This window comes from Panthera leo, chromosome A2 (genome assembly GCF_018350215.1).
Source record: "Panthera leo isolate Ple1 chromosome A2, P.leo_Ple1_pat1.1, whole genome shotgun sequence".
NCBI classification, from domain to species: Eukaryota; Metazoa; Chordata; class Mammalia; order Carnivora; family Felidae; genus Panthera; species Panthera leo.
In genome coordinates this window covers 143539419-143558547 of record NC_056680.1, presented here as the reverse complement: position 1 = coordinate 143558547, position 19129 = coordinate 143539419, and the positions used below count along the sequence as shown (strand labels likewise).

The following is a 19129-nucleotide window of genomic DNA, read 5'->3' as shown; positions in this document are numbered from 1 at the left end:
TGCTCCACCTACCAATAGGGCCTCTTCAAGGCCGGACTCACAAACCCTCTTCCCTGGCACTCATCTCCCACAGGTGCAGATCCTCCCTGAAGAAAGCCTGCCTTTCCCAAACCCCTGCCCCGTCTTACTCACCAAAGCAGAACTCACCGTGCAGAGACCCTGGCCACCAGGCACTCTGTAACCCCTCCCTTGTTCAGAGAATTTGGCTCTGCGCTCTGCAGAGTGCATTTGTCATTTGGCTAAAATGCAGGAAGTTCGGAGTGGCGCCAAAACAGGGTCGTAAGATTAGGTTTGAAAGTGAAAATCTGCCAGTGCTCTGGCAGACGTCTCGCACATCACACCATCACACGGAAACCTAGAGGGGCACAACATATCAGGCTTGAAGTGGAAAAACAGGAATGGGAGTGTTTTTTCTTCCAAGTCTGCCCATCAACTCTTGGGAATCCGAGAAGGAAGGCGGGGAGGGGGGGACCCAGAAGGAAAACAGGGAGGTCCGGAGGGGTGGGCCCTCACCAGACCAGGTCCACACACTAGTGGAAGAATTAATGCACTGCTCTCCTTGCGCATGAAGATCTGTCTTGCCTGAGGGGTGTGTCCAGGGTCTGGAACCTCAGAGGAAGGAAGAGTCAGTGATGTTTGGGGAGAGTGAGGGTCATAGTAGGGAAGACAATGAGAAGAGGGTGGGGCAGGCACCGTGGAGGATGGAACTAGAGTGGTGTTGACCGTGTCTCCTCCATCACCTGGCTCAACTTGGCTCAGAAATTCTTGCTGCATAGTCACTCTGGGCTGAGGCCCAGAGAACTGCCAGCCTCCTAATTACAGGCATTTCTCACTGCTGTCGTAGCCGTAGCCGCCGTAGCGGACCCAGCATCGGAGCTGCTTTGTCTCATGCAAGGAGTGCTTGCTGCTCGGATAAATTGCTGCCTTTCTTCTCCACTTATGCTCCCATCTGCCTCTGCTCACACTCAACTCTCGGCCACCTCTTCCTCACCCTAACGCTTGCCAGCCTGCTCATTCACTCTTACCCACCAGGGGACCCCGGAGTTCATGCACACGCGCTCTGATAGAGCAGTCCTAGCCCACATACCCCCAGTCAGTCTGTTGGCCTGTCTGTCTCTCCCCCCTCCATACACCCACTCCTTTTCTGTCTGGAGGCTCTGAATGGGGCTGGTGAGACAAGGAGGAGGGATATAGCTCAGTGTTCACGAGCTCCAACTTCTTTGCTTTTCCTCAACAAGAATGACCTCAGCCCTTCGACTTTGTATAGAGGCCAATACTTTGGTGAGACAACCCTTCCCTTTTGTCCCATGCCTCAGCCCTTACCCAAAGCAGGTTTCCCAGAGGAGCCCAGGTAGATCCTAATGCGTACACCCCTCAGCTTCAGTTCTTAGCAGTGCAGGGGACTGAGAGACAGACTCACCCTTGTTTACTCAATGTCTTTAAAACATTTTATTGAATGCTTACAACGTGCTAGGTGCTGAAGAGACAGAGGTGAACGAGGTGGACACCAGCCCTGAACTTACGAACCTGAAGGCCTTTGGGGGAAGGCAGACGTTGAAGAACTAATCATAAGGGCACCTGGGTGGCTCAGTCGGTAGGGCATGTGACTCTTGATCTTGAGATTTTAAGTTCAAGCCCCACGTTGGGTGTAGAGATTACTTAAAAATAAAGTATTAAATAAAAGAGCCAACCATATAAATAATTACAATAGCACTAACTACAGCTGTGAGAGGTGCTAAGAACAAGAAGTAAGTGGTATTATATGAAGGTTTGGCTTGCAAGGGGGAAGGGAACCAGAGGGATGGGGCCTGGGAGAGGCTGGCTGGGAGAGAGCACAGCCCAGGCCTTTCTTCCTTCCTTTCCGGGCTCCTGCACAGTGATGGATGAGAGAGAAGCCAACAATTTATTTCCCCTGGAAGCCACATTGCTGATGTGGTGCAGGGCACCACAATTCCTGCTATTTAATAAAGAACCCTGCGTGTGTCCTGGGTAGATGGATGAGCAAATATTCCTGACTGAAGCACCACGTGGCCTCCCAGATGTGAATGGGTAGGAGGGGAGGGGCTGAGGTTGAGGCTGGAAGCCTGAGATGGGGGTGGGGGGGCCAGGTCGGAAACTGGGTATCTGAAATTGATGTACTCCTTTGGGGACAGAGAAGTCCTCCGCATTGTGAGTGGCTGCTGCCCCCTGTTGGACACAGGCACACAGTTTTGTTTTGTTCTCTAAGGATGGTCTGAGTGAGACAGCACTCATTTAAAACAGCACTGTAGGGGGGGCGCCTGGGTGGCTCAGTCGGTTGGGTGCCCTGGGTGGCTCAGTCGGTTGGGTGCCCGCTTCGGCTTGAGTCATGATCCTGCGGTGGTTTGTGGGTTCGAGCCCCGCGTTGAGCTCTGTGCTGACAGCTTGGAGCCTGCTTTGGATTCTGTGTTTCTCTCTTCTCTGTCTCTCAAAAATAAATAAACTTAAAAAAATAATAATAAAATAATAAAACAGCACTGTAGGGGTAGCCCAAAGGGATGATGGAACAGCCCTCTAAGGGTTCTTTACCCTGTGTATACTGCAGCCAGCACTGGGAAGTCTTTCCTATAGCTAGAACCCTGAAGCTTGCAGTTTAGTTTTTGGGGATAGAATTTTGATTTCTAAAGTGGTGAGTGGGCAGAAGAGGAGGAGAAAAGAAGAGGGAGGAATGTGGAATCCCAAACCAACTTTATTTCAATGACCCACCTTACTTCTTTTGTCTATTTGTTTCTGTTCATCCTGGATAGGATTAACCCCACAGCCTTAAAAATCTGTTTTGTATTTGAGTACTTCGTCTCTTGAGTTACGTGTTTAAAAATAACTGGTGTTTTCTTTTGAGCATACACTATTTACTTGGAGCTGGGGCTTCATAAATCTTTTTAATTTTTTTTAAATGTTTATTGATTTTTGAGACAGAGACAGAGCATGAGCGGGAGAGGGGTAGAGAGACAGAGGGAGACACAGAATCCGAAGCGGGCTCCAGGCTCTGAGCTGTCAGCACAGAGCCCAGTGTGGGGCTTGAACTCAGGAACTATGAGATCATGACCTGAGCTGAAGTTGGACGCCCAACCGACTGAGCCACCCAGGCACCCCATAGCTTCATAAATCTAAAGTTAAGTGTTCTCCCCTCCCCCCACCCTGCCATTACCATCAATCAGTCATCCCATCTATCCAAAATGTATTGAAAGCAAATGGGGTTTGAAGAGAAAGGGAAACTTACTTTTCACTGTACTTTTTGAATTTTCTACCTACCGTGTGTTCAGATTATACCACTTAAAAGTAATTACCGAGGGGTGCCTGGGTGGCTCTGCGGGTTAAGCTAAGCGTTCGAATTTGGCTCAGGTCATGATCTCCCAGTTCATGGGTTCCAGCCCCACATCAGGCTTTCTGCTGTCAGCGCGGAGCCCACTTTGGATCCTCTGTCTCCCCTCTCTGTCTGCCCCTCCCCCCCTCTCAAAAATAAATAAACATTAAAAAAATAAAATAAAATAAAAACCATTATTGAAAAAGTGCATTTTCTCAGCTGGATGTCCTGCAGGGTACTGCAGTCTTGCACACAGGTTGGTTCCCGAACCCAGTGAAATGGCAAATAGTCTCTGCCTTCCAGGTTCTAGGGGCACCCAGATCTCCCACTGGTCAGTAAGATCCCTCAGCCTTGGGTCTGACCCATAAGCTGACCTGAGGGAAGGTCTTCTCCTGTCTCTGGGAGGACCTGCCTTCTGGGTCTACGTGTATGTGTTATGTTTGCTTTGGGTATGTTCCCATGTTATCTTGTAGCGTGCATGCTATGATTTATTTGTAAAGTTTTTAAATGAATGTCTGTCTACCCCTACTAGACTTGATTCTCCATGAGAGCAGGGACTCTCTCTCTCTCTCTCTCTCTCTCTCTCTCTTTTTTTTTTTAGCTCACCCATTTTATCCTTAGTGCCTGGCACATAGTAGGAGCTCAGTAAATATTTATTGAAAGAATGATTGTGTGTGATCTGTGTGTGTGTGTGCTTTGGCAGCTATATTTTGTTTGTCATTGGCACGGTTATAGTTATCTGTTATAATGTGACAGATGTCTCATATTCTCTGAGAATGAGAATTGTTCGAATAATGTGTTTGATGTGTGCATCTATGTGCATTCTGGTTGCATTTTTTACACATAATCTGGGAGTCTGTGGTGGCACGAAAGAAAGCATTTATTTATTTTTAAATTTTTAATGTTTATTTATTTTTGAGGGAGAGAGAGAGCACAAGCAGGTGAGGGGCGGGACACAGAATCCAAAGCAGGCTTCAGGCTCTGAGCTGTCAGCACAGAGCCCGAAGCGGGGCTCAAACTCACAAACATGAGAGATCATGACCTGAGCTGAAGTCGGATGCTCAACCGACTGAGCCACCCAGGTGCCCCTAAAGAAAGTATTTATTAAATAGCCAATATATGTAAGGCCTTGAGCAAAAAAACGACTTCCTCTGCCTGCCGTGGTACTTTGGGATCCATAATCCTGGAAGTGAGATTTTAAACTGGGTAGGAGAGGGACGCCTGGGTCGCTCAGTCGGTTGAGAGTCAGACTTCAGCTCAGGTCATGATCTCATGGTTTGTGAGTTCGAGCCCCGTGTAGGGCTCTGTGCTGACAGCTCAGAGCCTGGAGCCTGCTTCCTATTCTGTGTCTCCTCTCTCTCTGCCCTCCCATGCTCACACTCTGTCTCTCTCTCTTAAACAACAACAACAACAACAACAACAACAACAACAAAATAAATAAACTGGGTAGGAGCTAGCGATTCATGTTCCCTACAGTAGCCCAGGGTGCAGGGGACGGGGCGAAAGTACTGGGACTAGGGGTGGAGACCCGCTCAAGAAGCTCCGCTCCTGGGCGGCACCTTTTTTTTTTTTTTTTCTTCATTCCGGAACGTTTTTTCTCCCCTCCCACCATGTTTTCCTCCGGACTCTTTTGAATGACGAGCACTTCCGGAATCTCCGGGCAGGTTGGCGTGGTCGGCCTGCTAAAGCCGGCTGCTTGACTCGCGTGCGCGGGCCTGGTTTGCTTGTGGTCTCGCGCGCCTTCGTTTCCCAGCCTCATGGCGGGGCTGACCCTGTTTGTAGGCCGCCTGCCGCCCTCGGCCCGCAGTGAGCAGCTGGAGGAGCTGTTCAGTCAAGTGGGGCCGGTGAAGCAGTGCTTCGTGGTGACTGAGAAAGGTAAGGGGGCGGGGCTGCTGAGGCTAGGGCTGGGGTTCCTGGGAGCGGGATCCCGGCGAGGACATCAGCGAGCCGTAGAATTCTTGACCCGCCCCAATGAGAAGGGAAGGGGGATTGAGCTGCTTTTTTAAACTGACTCGGCTCTGGAAGAGTCCATGGAGGCCCGATTCTGAAAGTCAAGGCATTGCCTTAGGTTTACAAAGCGCTTTCCGTTTATTATGCGCGCTCACACATGCTGTCTCATTTGGTAACAATGTAATAGTTAACTTTTAATGAACCTTGTTGAGAGTCAACTGAGTGCCAGGCACGGTGCTGAATTCCACTCGTGTTAATCTCGTTTAATTTTCTCAGTAGTCTTGGGTGGACAGTCTTAACCTCATTTTACAGACAGGAGTCTGGGGCTTGGGGAAATTTGCTAACTTTAAGTTCATACAGCTTGTAAGTAACGGATCCAGAATTTGATCATGAGACCCGAAGCTCCTAACTAGTATGTTATTCATTTACTCATTTATTCAGTAAATATTTTTCGAATGTCTTCTGTGTACTAGGCACTGTTGTAGGTCATTAGGATACAGCAGTGCCCCAAAACAAGCCAAAAAACTTGCTCTTAAGTCTTCAAGATGGAGAAGACAGCCATAAACAAATAGGCAAAACATATAGTGATACAGGCGCCTGGGTGGCTCAGTCGGTTAAGCGTCTGACTTTGGTTCAGGTCATGATCTCACTGTTTGAGGGTTCGAGCCCCGAGTTGGGCTCTGTGCTTGGCAGCTCAGAGCTTGGAGCCTGCTTTGGATTCTGTCTCCCTCTCTCTCTGCCTCTGCTTGTGTTGTCTCTCTCAAAAATAAATAAACATTAAAAAAAAAAATATATATATATATAGTGATAATGGTGGTAAATACGAAGGAGAAAAATAACGATAAGGAGTCTCTGTGTTGGTGAGCGTGTGTGGGGGGGGAGGGTTGGTGGGTGAGAAATGACAGTTATCTATAGATAGAGTAGCCAGGGAAGGCCTGCCTGAGATGAAGGAGTGAACATGTGTCTGTCCGGGAGGAGGAGTCTAGGCAGAGGAAACACTAAGCTCAAGGATACTAAAGAGGACTACTCCTGGTATATTGAAGAAATAGCAGCAAGAGCAGGATGACAGAATAAGTGAGTGAAGGTAAGAGAATTAGGAGATGAGATTCTAGGGTACCAGATCATGTAGGACCTATTGTAAAGATTTTGGAGGACTTTGGCTTTTACTCTGATACCAGAAACTACTAGTTTTGGATAGGGAGCAGTAACTATGATCTGGCTTACATTTTGAAAGATCCTCTGAGGCCGCCATTGGAGAAAAGGACAAAAGCAGGGAGACCAAACATTAGCCTCTTGCAGTCCAGGTAAGAAATACGGTGTGTTGGACCAGGATGGTAGCAGTGGAGGTGGCAAAAAGTGATTGGAACATGGATATTTTCAAAGGTAGAACCGAGAGGATTTGCTGATGGATGAGATGTGGGGTATGAGAAAAAGAGGAGTTAAGTCTGACTCCCAAGATTTTTGGCTTGAGCCACTGGGGATATTTGCTTATTTGTGGAATACTGCTACATGGCTTATACTCTGTGTGCTGCTCATCGCATCACTAGGAGAAAGGGTTGGCATGTATTGGAAGGAGGAAGAATTGTAAGGGTTTTAATTGTAGAAGCATTCCTTCTTCTTAACCTAGACTTCAGGGGACACTTGATAGGCACCTGATGTTAAATTTCACTCCCTTCTAAGTCATCAGTCAGTCTCTGTAAGTGGCTGCTTCTTTGCCTTGCAGCAGAACAACTGGTGGAAACTGGCGTTTTGAGGATCCCTGTTTCCCCCCGTGGTATCTGAGTATGTGAGTAGATAGGCTAACTTGTGTGCTAATAACCCTCCATCATTAACTTCTGTTTTGTTAGTAACAGAGGTAAGAGTTAGGATTGTCGACATGGCTCTGATTGCTCTACAAGCTATGACACCTGCCTGTTTCTTTGTCATTTTAAGCATAGATATGGGTGAGTGAGAGATGAGAGGGCTCAACAGCAGTGTTTCTTCAACTGCAGATCATTCCTCGTTAGTGGGTCTTGAGTGGGTCAATAATTTTTTTAGAGTGTATCTATACGTGGTAAAGGGTTAGTATTCATAAAACTTTTTTGTTTTTGTTTTTAGGATTTTATTTTTAAGTAATCTCTACACCCAGTGTGGGGCTCCAACTTAACAACCCCAAGATCAAGAGTCACACGCTCCACCAGCTGACCTAGCCAGGCATCCCTTTGGTTTTATATAAAAAAGGCATATGTGTACTGGGTTCTACTCTAAGTTACATTCATTACTGTGGTTGTCAAACTGTCCAGTGCTTGGTGGTTCTGTCCCAGGGAAGAACAGGCCATTGAATGGGAATTCTCTTTTGTGTCCTCAGAATTTAGACAGAGTATAACCTTACCTTGTATTCTGTGTATGTGGTCTAAATCTTAAGAAATACAAAGCTTTATTCCCTGTTTAAAATAGTATGTATTTTTCTGTCCAGATAGGCAAGATGTGTTGGAAAGAGTGTTGTACTTAATGGGATGGGAACAAGGAGTGGGGGTTGGGGTGGGTGGGACGAGGTCTTAGTAGAGGTGACTTCACCTCTTTAAGATGGGAATAATTTTACAGGATGGTTGTAAAATATGATGCTTTGTGCAAATATGTTGTGAGCACATACTTTTATTTTGGTACTGAACTGCTTTACATTTAAGCTGCTTTGTCTTTGATCAGGAAGAGCCCTGATTTTTCTTGTTCTAATTTTCTGACTTTGAGTGGGCAGGCTTTTGTGAGAAGGAGTCCCAAGAAAAAAGACACCAATCTCCAAATCACAGTATGCTTTCCTAATGCAAAGTGTCAGCTTTAACCAGTATATGTGGATCAACATCCTGTGTTTGAGGGCTTCTACCTTGAAGTAGGTTCGAGTGTAGTTCAAAAAGAAGCAGAGCATGTATTTCTTCTTTGGGTCATAGGCGGACTACTTGGTCTGTCTTTTTCCTTTTTGATGCAGTAAATGACTTAACATTTTAGTACATAAAAATGTTATCAAGAAAAAGCAAACCAGAAAGGGCAAAGGTGGGTTACAGTTTTTATTTGCAACTATTCATCTGGTTGGTCCTAATATTCTTCTCTGTGGCCTTGATATTGGTGGAGTCCCATGGAAAGAACATGGGGCTAGTCATGAGGAATTCACTCAGCTACTAACACCCTAGTGCGTTAGCCAGTTCACTTACTTTCCTCCATCTTAAGTTATTTATTTGGAAAGAAGGGATGATAGTATTCACTTTACCTACCTTAGTGTGGTTCTGAAGATAAAAATGAGTTAAGAGATTTACAGCTAGTTTGAAAAAGGTTAGATTTGATATTGATTGCTAAGGCTTGGTAATAATGGTAATAGTATCTTCAGGCTCCCAAAGCAATGCTTATTGTTTATTGAGGTTCTTTTGTCAGGGCCTCAGGCATTAATTTCTGATCTGCATAATTATATTGTAGTTTTCAAAGCTGCCATACTTCCCTTTCCCACCTTCTCTGGTGATGTTCCATTCTATTTGAGGTTGAGTTCTTCACTGGGGATGTAATAGATATCATGGGCCCTCCATATTCTCAAGATGGTCAGAAAAGGAAGAAGAAGAGAGGCTAATAGTGAAGGCACCAAATTAGAAGAGGAAGCCTGACAATTTCTGAGCAAAGTGGGGAAGGGGCCACGGATGCCAATCTCATTTTTGTCCCTCCTGAGAATTTTGGCAAACTAATAAATGGGATGGCCTGACAGTATCTGCTAGTTTAGGGCATTGCCAATTTAATGGTTTAGGGCTCTTGGCTTACAGTTCTGTCCCTTTCCCCTACTGTTCAGGAAGTAAGGCATGTCGAGGCTTTGGCTATGTCACTTTTTCTATGCTGGAAGATGTTCAGAGGGCCCTCAAGGAGATTACCACCTTTGAAGGCTGTAAGATCAACGTGACTGTTGCCAAGAAGAAACTGAGGAAGAAGTCCAAGGAAAAGGGGGAAAATGGTGAGTTTCTAGTAACTTAAAGGAATTTTCCCTTAGGGTGAGGAAGAAGAGGTGGGTGGTTGGGGGGATAGCTTCTGCTTTGAAAGCTTCCTAAATTTCCCTTTGATGTCCAAAATCATCTAATATATTTTATTGCTCATTTTTGTCTTTTATTTAACTCTAACTTTGGAAATCTGGTGGTCCTGGGTGTTGCCATACTTAGTCCTGTGGGAAATGTCATCTTTTGCTAATAGCTTCTTTCCTGTGATGTTCTGGGCCTAGAGATGAGTGGTTTGGGATCACAGACTTATTCTGTTGCCTCTTATTTTTTAGAAAAGTCAGAGTCCACAAAGAAGGAGCTGAAGCCAAAAAAACCCAAAGTAGCTGATAAGAAAGCCAGGTTAATTATTCGGAACCTAAGCTTTAAGGTGAGTGACAGAGAAAACTAACACTACCTGTTCTGGAGGCTGTTGGTGCTCATTGGTTGAACTCTTCACCAGGATGGTCTAATTGGACATAATTCCTTCTGGGAATGAATCGTAGCCTTGTTGAATACAGAAAATGGGCCTGTATAAATAAGGACTAATTAAGGATAGTAAGTGTGAAGATGCCTTCCTTTTGGGACACTACTGCTGAGATAGGGAGGAGGGAGGAAGAGCTCTTTGATATCTGTCCTCTTTGTCTATTAGGTACAAAGCAAGATGGCTTCTGTTTAGAGATGTTTTATGTCCTAGTCTCAAAAGTAAAAGTAAAAATATTCAAGCTCTTTGTCATGGACTAATTTAATGGTTGATGTTTCATGTTTATTTTCTGTGATAATATCTCTTTTTCTTCACTTTTGGTGTCAGTGTTCAGAAGATGACCTGAGAACGGTGTTTGCTCAATATGGAGCTGTCCTGGAAGTAAGCATCCCCAGGAAGCCAGGTACTAGCACGCCATCATTTGTTGTGAGTTAGATTAAGATGACGTAACGTAATGGTCTTTTTCCATTTCACCCTTGAACTAACCACTATTTGAAATAGAAATACAAGGTTCACGTCATACTCTCTGTGAGCCCCAGATGATAGGAGATGTATATATATGTATATATATATATGTATATATATATATATACATATATATATATATATATATAGTATCAGGCACCGTGCTTGACACAGCAAAAACTCAAAAATAGTGCTTATTTCCTGGATGGGATTTTTAGTTAGATTAGAACTGGTTTTAGAAGACAAGTTATAGTTTAGGGAAATGCATGGCTCTCCCCAAGCTTGAGCCAGGGTATACTCAGCAGGAGGACATTAGCTATTGCTTCGGGGCTGACTGGTTGGCAGGACTTGGGCCATCTTTCCAGCCCTGGTTGCTGTAGTGTCCTTCCTGGTGTTTGTTGGCTCCTCACCTGCTGCCTCTAACTTCTTTGTACATCTGCACACAGATGGAAAGATGCGTGGTTTTGCTTTTGTCCAGTTCAAAAACCTCCTAGAAGCAGGAAAAGCTCTCAAAAGCATGAACATGAAAGAGATAAAAGGTAAGTTTTTTATACCCATACTGTTCACCCAGATATTTCTGGTGTTTGGGTGGAATTAGCACAGTAACCCACTTTCTACATTTTCAAAAGGTGTTTGATTTGTTGAGAGTCTTACTGCTAATATAGAAGCTGTTTTGGTGAAATATTCCTAGTGCTTGATCTTAGGGTTCAACTTGAAAGAACCCATGACATTATTCACTTGTCTTTATTTGGTTATGAGTGTGCATTTAAATCCTTAATGGAAAAAATGTCCCTGAAATAATCACTGATAGATGCTGGTTGCTGTCTAGGGGATGTGGGATTTGCAGATTTCTCCCTCTGTGTCATGATCACTATTCAGCACCTGTGGGCTGTTAAACAGACTGTGAGGCCACTCGGGGTGTTCATTTACCAGGTACTAAAGAAGGGCTTGGCTTAGAGACTTGGTAACTTTCTGTTAAGCTTGTGCTTTGGGTATCTTTCACCCAAAATTCTGACAGACTTGGTAACTTCTGTGTAGATTGCAGATTATTCCAGATATTTGTTTTGCCTCTTGCTTAGTCTAACTGGAAACTTGTCTAACTGTAAGCACTGTTCCCATTCTTTCTTTCTTTACTTTTTTACTCTCTCATCCCAGGTGCAGTGGTTGTATAGAAAGGTGAAATAACTGCTTATTGATAAAAAGCTTAAAGTTTAGGGGCACCTGGGTGGCTCAGTCAGTTAAATGTCTGACTTCAGCTCAGGTCATCATCGCATAGTTCTTGAGTTTGAGCCCCGCATTGGGCTCTGTGCTGACAGCTCAGAGCCTGCAGCCTGCTTCGGATTCTGTGTCTCCCTCTCTGGTCCTCCCCTGCTTGTACTCTTATGTTTCTTTTTCTCAAAAATAAACAAACATCACAAAAAAAATAAAAGCTTAAGGTTTAAAAAGGATAGGCTACTCTGAGCTTTATTTTAGGACGAACATTCTCTGAATCAGCAGTTTCTTTGTCTGTTTTGGTTCCATCTTTCTGACTGGTTGGCAGGACTTGGGCCATCTTTGGTGATGTCTTTGATGAATAGGAAGTCATTTGTAAGAGATGTTAAAAAGAGGAAGACCTTTCTGACGCTACTTTTCTGTCTGACAGGGCGGACAGTGGCTGTGGATTGGGCCGTGGCAAAGGATAAATATAAAAATACACAGTCTGCCTCTGCACCAGGTAAGATGGAGTGGTGGTGGGCAGGAGGGATTGTATGTCCTGAGGTGAGTATGGAAACAACTCTACCTACGGTAAAATTATAAGGGAACCTGCTAGTCTGTCAGAATTTTGGGTGAAAGATACCAAAAGCACAAGATTAACGGAAAGAATGAGACTGAGGATTAAGAAAAACTCTGAATTCTACAGGCTCAGAAATGAGCGTAGAGCTGTTTATTGATTCGTGTTGTGCCATCTGGTGATCTAGTCTCAAAACATAGGATCATTTGAATCTAAGCCCACCCCTGGGTGTGAACGTGAGTGAGGAGTGGGGCCTGAGTTCATTTTCCCCTCTGCTGGCTCTCTTTTCCCAACTTCTCATAATAGAGGGTGATGGAATATTATGAATAGGGAGACTTACAACTTAAGTTTTACTTAGAAAACAGTTGGCTTTTAAGCCACCAGGAGCTCAGAGAACAGAACTCACCGAGATTAAAGTTGATGCCTGGACTCCACGGTGAGCACCCTGCCGGCTGTGGTGCACGATGGCAGGCTGTTTGTGGAGTCTCAGTGGCTGCTTTTCTCCTTCTGAGTCTGATTTTCCCTCAGGCTTCTGATGAATGGGACAGGCTTCCAGGCAGTCTTTGTGATGAGGGGTTCTTGTTGTTTTAGCTTTTTTCCCTCATGCTTTCTCTCATATACAGTAAGAAAAATACTGGGGGAAAATGGCACTTAAGGTCCTAGCCCTAGTCCCGAGGAACTAGGAACTTGGGGTGTTAGTTACTCTTGTCCAAATAACCTTGTTTTGGATACTAAGTGAATTCCTAATTTTCTTTACTTCCATGTGTAGGTGAGAAGAGGCTTGGACCTAAACATCAGGAATTAAGTAAAGAGAATGGCAGGGAAGAAGAGGATGGTACAGAAGAGGAAGAAGATGAGGAGGAGGAGGGGGAGGACAATAAAGAAGCAAGGGTGACCAAGCCTACACAAATTCCAAAGAAGTAAGCAGCTCAGCTCATTGGAGATAATGGAGGACGATTTAGGATTGTCTCTGGGAGGAGCATGATGTCTTCCCTGCCCCCGTCACCGCAGTGGTGACGCGTGTCATGAAGTTGGATGGGATTAGATCCTAACCCTGTCAGTTCTGAACTGTGCCATTGCAGAGCCATCAAGAAGGCCCCAACTGTAGAGAGCAGCGAGGAGGATCATTCTGACGAGGACAGCGACCTGGAGGAAAGCGATAGCGTTGATGATGGAGACGAACTGGCTGAGAGTGACACCGACAGTGAACAGCAAGAGGATGAAGGTTTGCCTGGGATCTTTGTAGACAACTTTGCACTGAAAATCAGTTACCGAGGGGCGCCCGGGTGGCTCAATTGGTTAAGTGTCCGACTTGGGCTCGGGTCACGATCCCATGGTCCTTGAGTTCAAGCCCCGCGTCAGGCTCCGTGCTGACAGCTCAGGGGCCTGGAGCCTGCTTTGGATTCTGTCTTCCTCTCTCTGCCCCTGCCTCACGCTTTGTCTCTCACTCTCTCTCAAAAATAAACATTACAAAAAATTTTTTTTTAATAAAGTGAAATCAGTCACTGAGAAATGTGCAACAGTTCAGCGCAGGCCTCTTTTTAAATAGGATCCTAATTTATGTTCTGTCAGATGTGCTAAAAAGGATACCTGATAATCCTTCTAAAGTTCTTGTTTTGATTTTTAAATACGTTTGGCACGATGTTTGAGGGTGAAGATTCCCAGGGAACTTAAAAGCTGGCTTAATGCTGAGGTACTACCTCTCTTGCTTCTCCAAGGTGAGTGAATAACTGAATCAGCAGGATATTGTGTCCTGACACCGAGGTGGATTTTAGACAACTTTCAGGAGTTAAGATGGGGATAAAGGGCCTCTTGGGGCATTTTGTAAAACTGCTATCAAACCCTGTGGCTACCTTTATAAAGAATGTTGGGTAAAACTCAACTTGTTTATTGAAGGAGGACAGGTCATTACGGAATAAGGAATGGCCAATAACTGGTTCCTTAGGTTAAGTCTGGCATGTTGGTTTGGCCATATAAAAAATTGAGGAAATAAGCTTTTTCCATGAGGAGAGAATGGTAGACACCTTAGAATCAAAGAAGCTTGTATACTGAGGGGACTATGAGACCTCGCATTCAACAGCCACGTTCATCTATCTCGTACCATTCTTTACCTTGAAAAAATTATTGGGCCAATACATAATGCAGAAAATTAAAAAAGAAAGTGCAGAAGGGTGTAATATAGAAAGTAAAATGTTCTTGGGACACCTGGGTGGCTCAGTTGGGTGAGCATCCGACTCTTGATTTCAGCTCGAGTCATCATCCCAGGGTCGTGGGATTGAGCCCCACATTGGGCTCTATGTTGAGTGTGCAGCCTGCTTGAAGTTCTCTCTCCCCCTCTCCCCCTCTCTCCCCCTCTCTCCCCCTCTCTCCCCCTCTCTCCCCCTCTCTCCCCCTCTCTCCCCCTCTCTCCCCCTCTCTCCCCCTCTCTCCCCCTCTCTCCCCCCCTCTCTCCCCCTCTCTCCCCCTCTCTCCCCCTCTCTCCCCCCTCTCTCCCCCTCTCTTTCTCCCTCTCTCCCCCTCTCTCCCCCTCTCTCCCCCTCTCTCCCCCTCTCTCCCCCTCTCTCCCTCTCCTCCTCTCCTCCGTTTCCCTCTCTTTCTCTCTCCCTTTCCCTCTCTCTCCTCTCCTTCTCCCTCAACCCATCTCCCCCTCTCTCCTTCTTCCTGTCCCCTTGTCCCTCTCTTCCTCCCTCTGTCCCTCCTCCACTCATGCATATGCTCTCTCTCTCAAATTGAAAAAAAAGTTTCTCACCAATCCCCCAAGAGTCCCTCAGAGTAACCACTGTTGTTTCTTTCACATTGTTTCAGAAGTTTTCTATGTATATGTAAGCATATATGTCTATTTTCAAAATCAGTGAGTCTCCCTTGTACCCAGCCACTTAGGGCCCCTCTCTGGAGACACCCAATATTAAATGTTTCTTGTGTATCTATTTAATACCTTTGTAAGGAAAAATGTGTGTGAGCACGCACATCCAATATAGTGTATCCTTGTGTATGTGAATGTGTATTTTTTTCTCTTCAAATATTCTAAATGTTTATACAGTCACGATAGTATGTATGAATGTCTTTTTCCCCACACCCTTACCACATTGGATTTCATTAGTTTTTTTGGTTTCTGCTAATCTGTTGGAATGAAAAATAGCATCTTATTTCTTGTGCTATGAGAGTAAGTTTGAGCATCTTTTCAAGTGTTTTGTTGTATATTCTTTGTTCACTTTTAACTAGATTTTTTCTTATTCGTTTATGCAAGATTTTTATATATCTGTGGAGTAACCCCTTGTCATGTGGGTGGCACTAAGTCTTTTTCAGTTTGTTGTGTTTTTTTTTTTTTTTTTTTTTACTTTAGATGTACAAGTCTCAAAGAAAAAGAAGAGGAAGTTACCCTCTGATGTGAATGAAGGGAAGACCGTTTTTATCAGGTATGCTTTTGTACCTTGAGAACTGCTGTTTATGTTGTCTGCACAGATTTTTTCTTTCTTTCTTTCTTTCTTTCTTTCTTTCTTTCTTTCTTTCTTTCTTTCTTTCTTTCTCTCTCCATTTTTTTTAAAGATTTTATTTTTGAGTAATCTCTACACCCACCTTGGGGCTTGAATGCACAACCCTGAGATCAAGGGTTGCATGGTCTACCAACTGAGCCAGCCAGGTGCCCCACTCTTTTTTGTTTTTTTTTTTTTTTTTGTACTAGTTCTTCTAGGTAAGCCAGAAAATCAGATGCCTCTAAGACCGTTAATATATCGGGCCCTAGGAATATAGCCAACAGTGAGAATTTATGAGAACCAGAACTATATACAGAAGATAAATAGATAAATAGCAGGGATCTTCATATTTTATCCTCATTTACATTTCATTCTTTGTAACTTGGGTAGCATCATTTGGAACAAATCAATTCTTCAACTGTTAGAAACATTTTGCTTCTGGCTTTTGTTTTAGGGGAAGTACTGGGGAGAGGTGACATCACTTGTCTCCAGTAATTTCTGTCTTCTTGCCAACTCACCTTTATCCAGAATAGAATAAGGCATCTCATCTGTTTCCAGGGAAACTTAAGGAGGGAGTCAGGTGGAAATAGGTTTTATTTTATGTTGTCATTGCCGTTTTAGTCTGTGGTAGATTGGCCTTTTCACAGAGTCAGGCTGTCTTCAGTATACCTCAGGCATGCCTTCTTGTCTTTTCTTAAGTGCCAATGTACTAGGGCTGTTTGGGTCTTATTTTAAAGATGTGTATTCTTTCTGCCTGTAAAGTCTTTTTTTTTTTTTTTTTTTAAGTTTTATTTATTTTGAGATAGAGTGTGTTGTGTGCGTGGGAGGGGCAAAGAGAGGGAGAGAGAGCGAGAATCCCAAGCAGGCTCCGCACTGTCTGCACAGAGCCCGATGTGGGGCTCATGAGATCGTGACCTGAGCCAAAGTTGGACGCATACCCAACTGAGCCACCCAGGAGCCCCTTCCTGTAGTCTTTTAAGATTGTTTTTATACACAAGTAATTTGTGCTTATTGTGGGAAATTGAGGAAATAAGTGAGCAAAAACACACACAAAAATATTAACCTTAATTATTACTCAGAGAACACCCACACACATGCCCACATCATAGCTATTATAAAGGTGGGTTTAACCTATACAAGCCGTGCTGTAGCCCATTTTCTGCCTTAACACAGTGTCTCTCCATAGTTGTTTTTACTGTTTGGAATTGGCCATATAAATAATTTTGTGTTTGTAGAGGATTCTGTCTGATAGGAAGGAAGAACTGTCACACTTAAGAGCCTGTGACCTCAATCCCAAGGATACCATTTCTTAACATTCCTACATCTTTTAATTAATAAAAAACTGAGGGGGGCGCCTGGGTGGCTCAGTCAGTTAAGCGGCCAGCTTCGGCTCAGGTCATGATCTCGCGGTCCGTGAGTTCGAGCCCCACGTCGGGCTCTGTGCTGACAGCTCAGAGCCTGGAGCCTGTTTCAGATTCTGTGTCTCCCTCTCTCTGATCCTCCCCTGTTCATGGTCTGTCTCTCCCTGTCTCAAAAATAAATAACACGTTAAAAAAAAATTTTTTTTTAAAAAAAACACAAAACTGAGGAAAGTTAAGAGGTGGGAGAGAGAAAACTCCCCATAATGCAAATTAGAAAAAATTACGTGGCTAGGATATGTCTTATTGCAGAACATCATTTTTTTGTCTCGATTACTTCATAAGATGGAATTGTTTATGGGGTTGTTAACTGAGTCTAAGAGAAGTAAAATTATAGATATTTATTTGGGACTGTTTGTTTGTTTTTACCCTGGATGGATGTTCATAGCTGGGAAAATGAAGGATCTTTAGAATGTATTGAAATTTAGTAGAACAAAGTCTTCCAACATTTTTTAATTACGTCGAGAGAAATACTTATTCTTTTCTTGTTTTGCATGTAGCTAGTAAACTTTTCCTTGTTTTGCTTTTGAGTTATTGAAGGATTTTGTTTGTTTGTTGTTTTTTGTTTTTAGGATTTTCTGACTTTTATATAGTTTTAACTGAAACCTAGTTTTCACAGCAATGCAGGGGGGGAAGTGAGTAATTGAGAGAGCTAGATACACACACGTGTATCTTGACTTTTCTTATTAGCCTGCTCTTTTGGTTGTAGTAAGAGAAACTAACTTTGGTCAATTTAAGTGAAAAAGTCTGTTTGTTGGATGAACATGGGTGGCTCACAGAATCAAAGGTGTCAAACAAACCTTAAGGAGATGAAAATCTGGGATGTTTGGGGCCCTAGTTGTAGGAGGCTGGGGGTTTTTTCTCTGGGGACACTGCCTTTTTTTTTTTATTCCTTCTTAAGGTATAACATATATTCTGTAAAGTGCATTAATCTAGGCATACAGTGCAGTGACATTTTTCATACATATATGTCCATGTAACCACCACCCAGATCAATCTATAGAATATTTTCAGATTTCAGCTTCCCAGGAGTTTCCTTTGGGTTGAGTACTGCTATTTTGAAATGAATCTACATCTTCGCTTCTGGTCTTTTTATATGCCTGTTCAAGTTTTAAATTCCTGGGGGAGAGAATCTGATAGACGCAGAAAGGCCAGCCAATAATGGCTGAGGGACAGAGTCACACAGCAGAGGCTAAGCTGGTGGAGGCCGCCCCTGTGCATCGGTACTATTCCCGAACAAGAGAGGGTGGCCGTGAGCAAGAGTGCCACTTCAGTTTGTGTCTTACCTTGTACTAGAACACAGGATCTCACTTTTGTAATTGGCTTTTCTTGTGACCTGTCTTCCATAGAAACCTGTCTTTTGACTCAGAGGAAGAAGAACTCGGGGAGCTCCTCCAGCAATTTGGAGATCTCAAATACGTCCGTGTCGTCTTACATCCAGACACAGAGCATTCTAAAGGTATTTGCTGTCAGCTTGGCAGGTCCTAAAAAGGTTGAGACTGCTGCCATGGGGACTGACTAGGTTACATGAGAGCACAACGTGTGCCATTCTGAGGGGTCTACGGTCTACCCAGCCCGGGTTTCTGTGGCCCATAGAAGCACCAAGGACATTCTGAGGTTGTCTTCTAAGATATCACACTCAGCATCTTTAATGGTGCTGCCAGCCACAATTTTGTCTAAGCTTTTTAAGCCCTTGCTTATTTACTTTAGGGTAATGAATTCCATTTGTTGTTCTCCTTTGAATTTCAAATGTGATAGCATCTCATGGGTATTAATCATTCCACATTGCTTGAAATTACTGGGATCTTTTTCAGTTGCTTTTGTTAGAGATGGAAGCTAACAGAAATTTTGTTGCAGCAGCAATAGTCAGAAGGAAAACTGTGTATAGCAGGACTGCTGCCTTAGATTTTTTTCCTAAAGCTATTTCTTTTGAACTTTAAGGATTGGCCACAATTCCTTTTAGTATACTGTTGTTAGGTAAGCAGCATCTTTACAGCCTGTTCATGATCTTTGATTTCATCAACTGCAATCATTCTCCTAAAGCAGTGAGTTCTTAATTTATTCTGATTCTTGATTCCTTTGAGATCTAGCAAAAGCTATGAACCTCTCTCCAGAAAAATGCCACTTCTGAGGGTTTGTGGGCTCTCTGGAATCTGCTCAAGGATTCACAGAACCTCTATTCTAAACCTTACTTTCCAAATTGATGAAACCTGATTGTTTTTGGTTTTTGCTTAGCCAAAAAGATATAAATAGGGCAGTATGATGG

The 19129-nt window shown here is 43.9% G+C and overlaps 1 protein-coding gene across 2 annotated transcripts in view; it reads left to right on the top strand.

Annotated features, from left to right (window-relative positions):
- Positions 1 to 4987: 4987 nt before the first annotated feature.
- Positions 4988 to 19129, top strand: part of RBM28 (RNA binding motif protein 28) — a 29365-nt gene continuing 15223 nt past the window's right edge. The window contains exons 1-10 of one of the 2 annotated variants that reach the window (XM_042923884.1): positions 4988 to 5197; positions 9078 to 9236; positions 9549 to 9643; positions 10064 to 10139; positions 10648 to 10740; positions 11844 to 11915; positions 12742 to 12892; positions 13055 to 13197; positions 15316 to 15388; positions 18213 to 18322. In XM_042923884.1, the coding sequence (XP_042779818.1) occupies positions 5080 to 5197; positions 9078 to 9236; positions 9549 to 9643; positions 10064 to 10139; positions 10648 to 10740; positions 11844 to 11915; positions 12742 to 12892; positions 13055 to 13197; positions 15316 to 15388; positions 18213 to 18322 (1090 nt within the window). In that variant the 5' untranslated portion in view covers positions 4988 to 5079. Of the gene's footprint in view, positions 5198 to 9077; positions 9237 to 9548; positions 9644 to 10063; positions 10140 to 10647; positions 10741 to 11843; positions 11916 to 12741; positions 12893 to 13033; positions 13198 to 15315; positions 15389 to 18212; positions 18323 to 19129 lie in introns of both variants that reach the window. The other variant, XM_042923881.1, reaches the window with a different exon arrangement.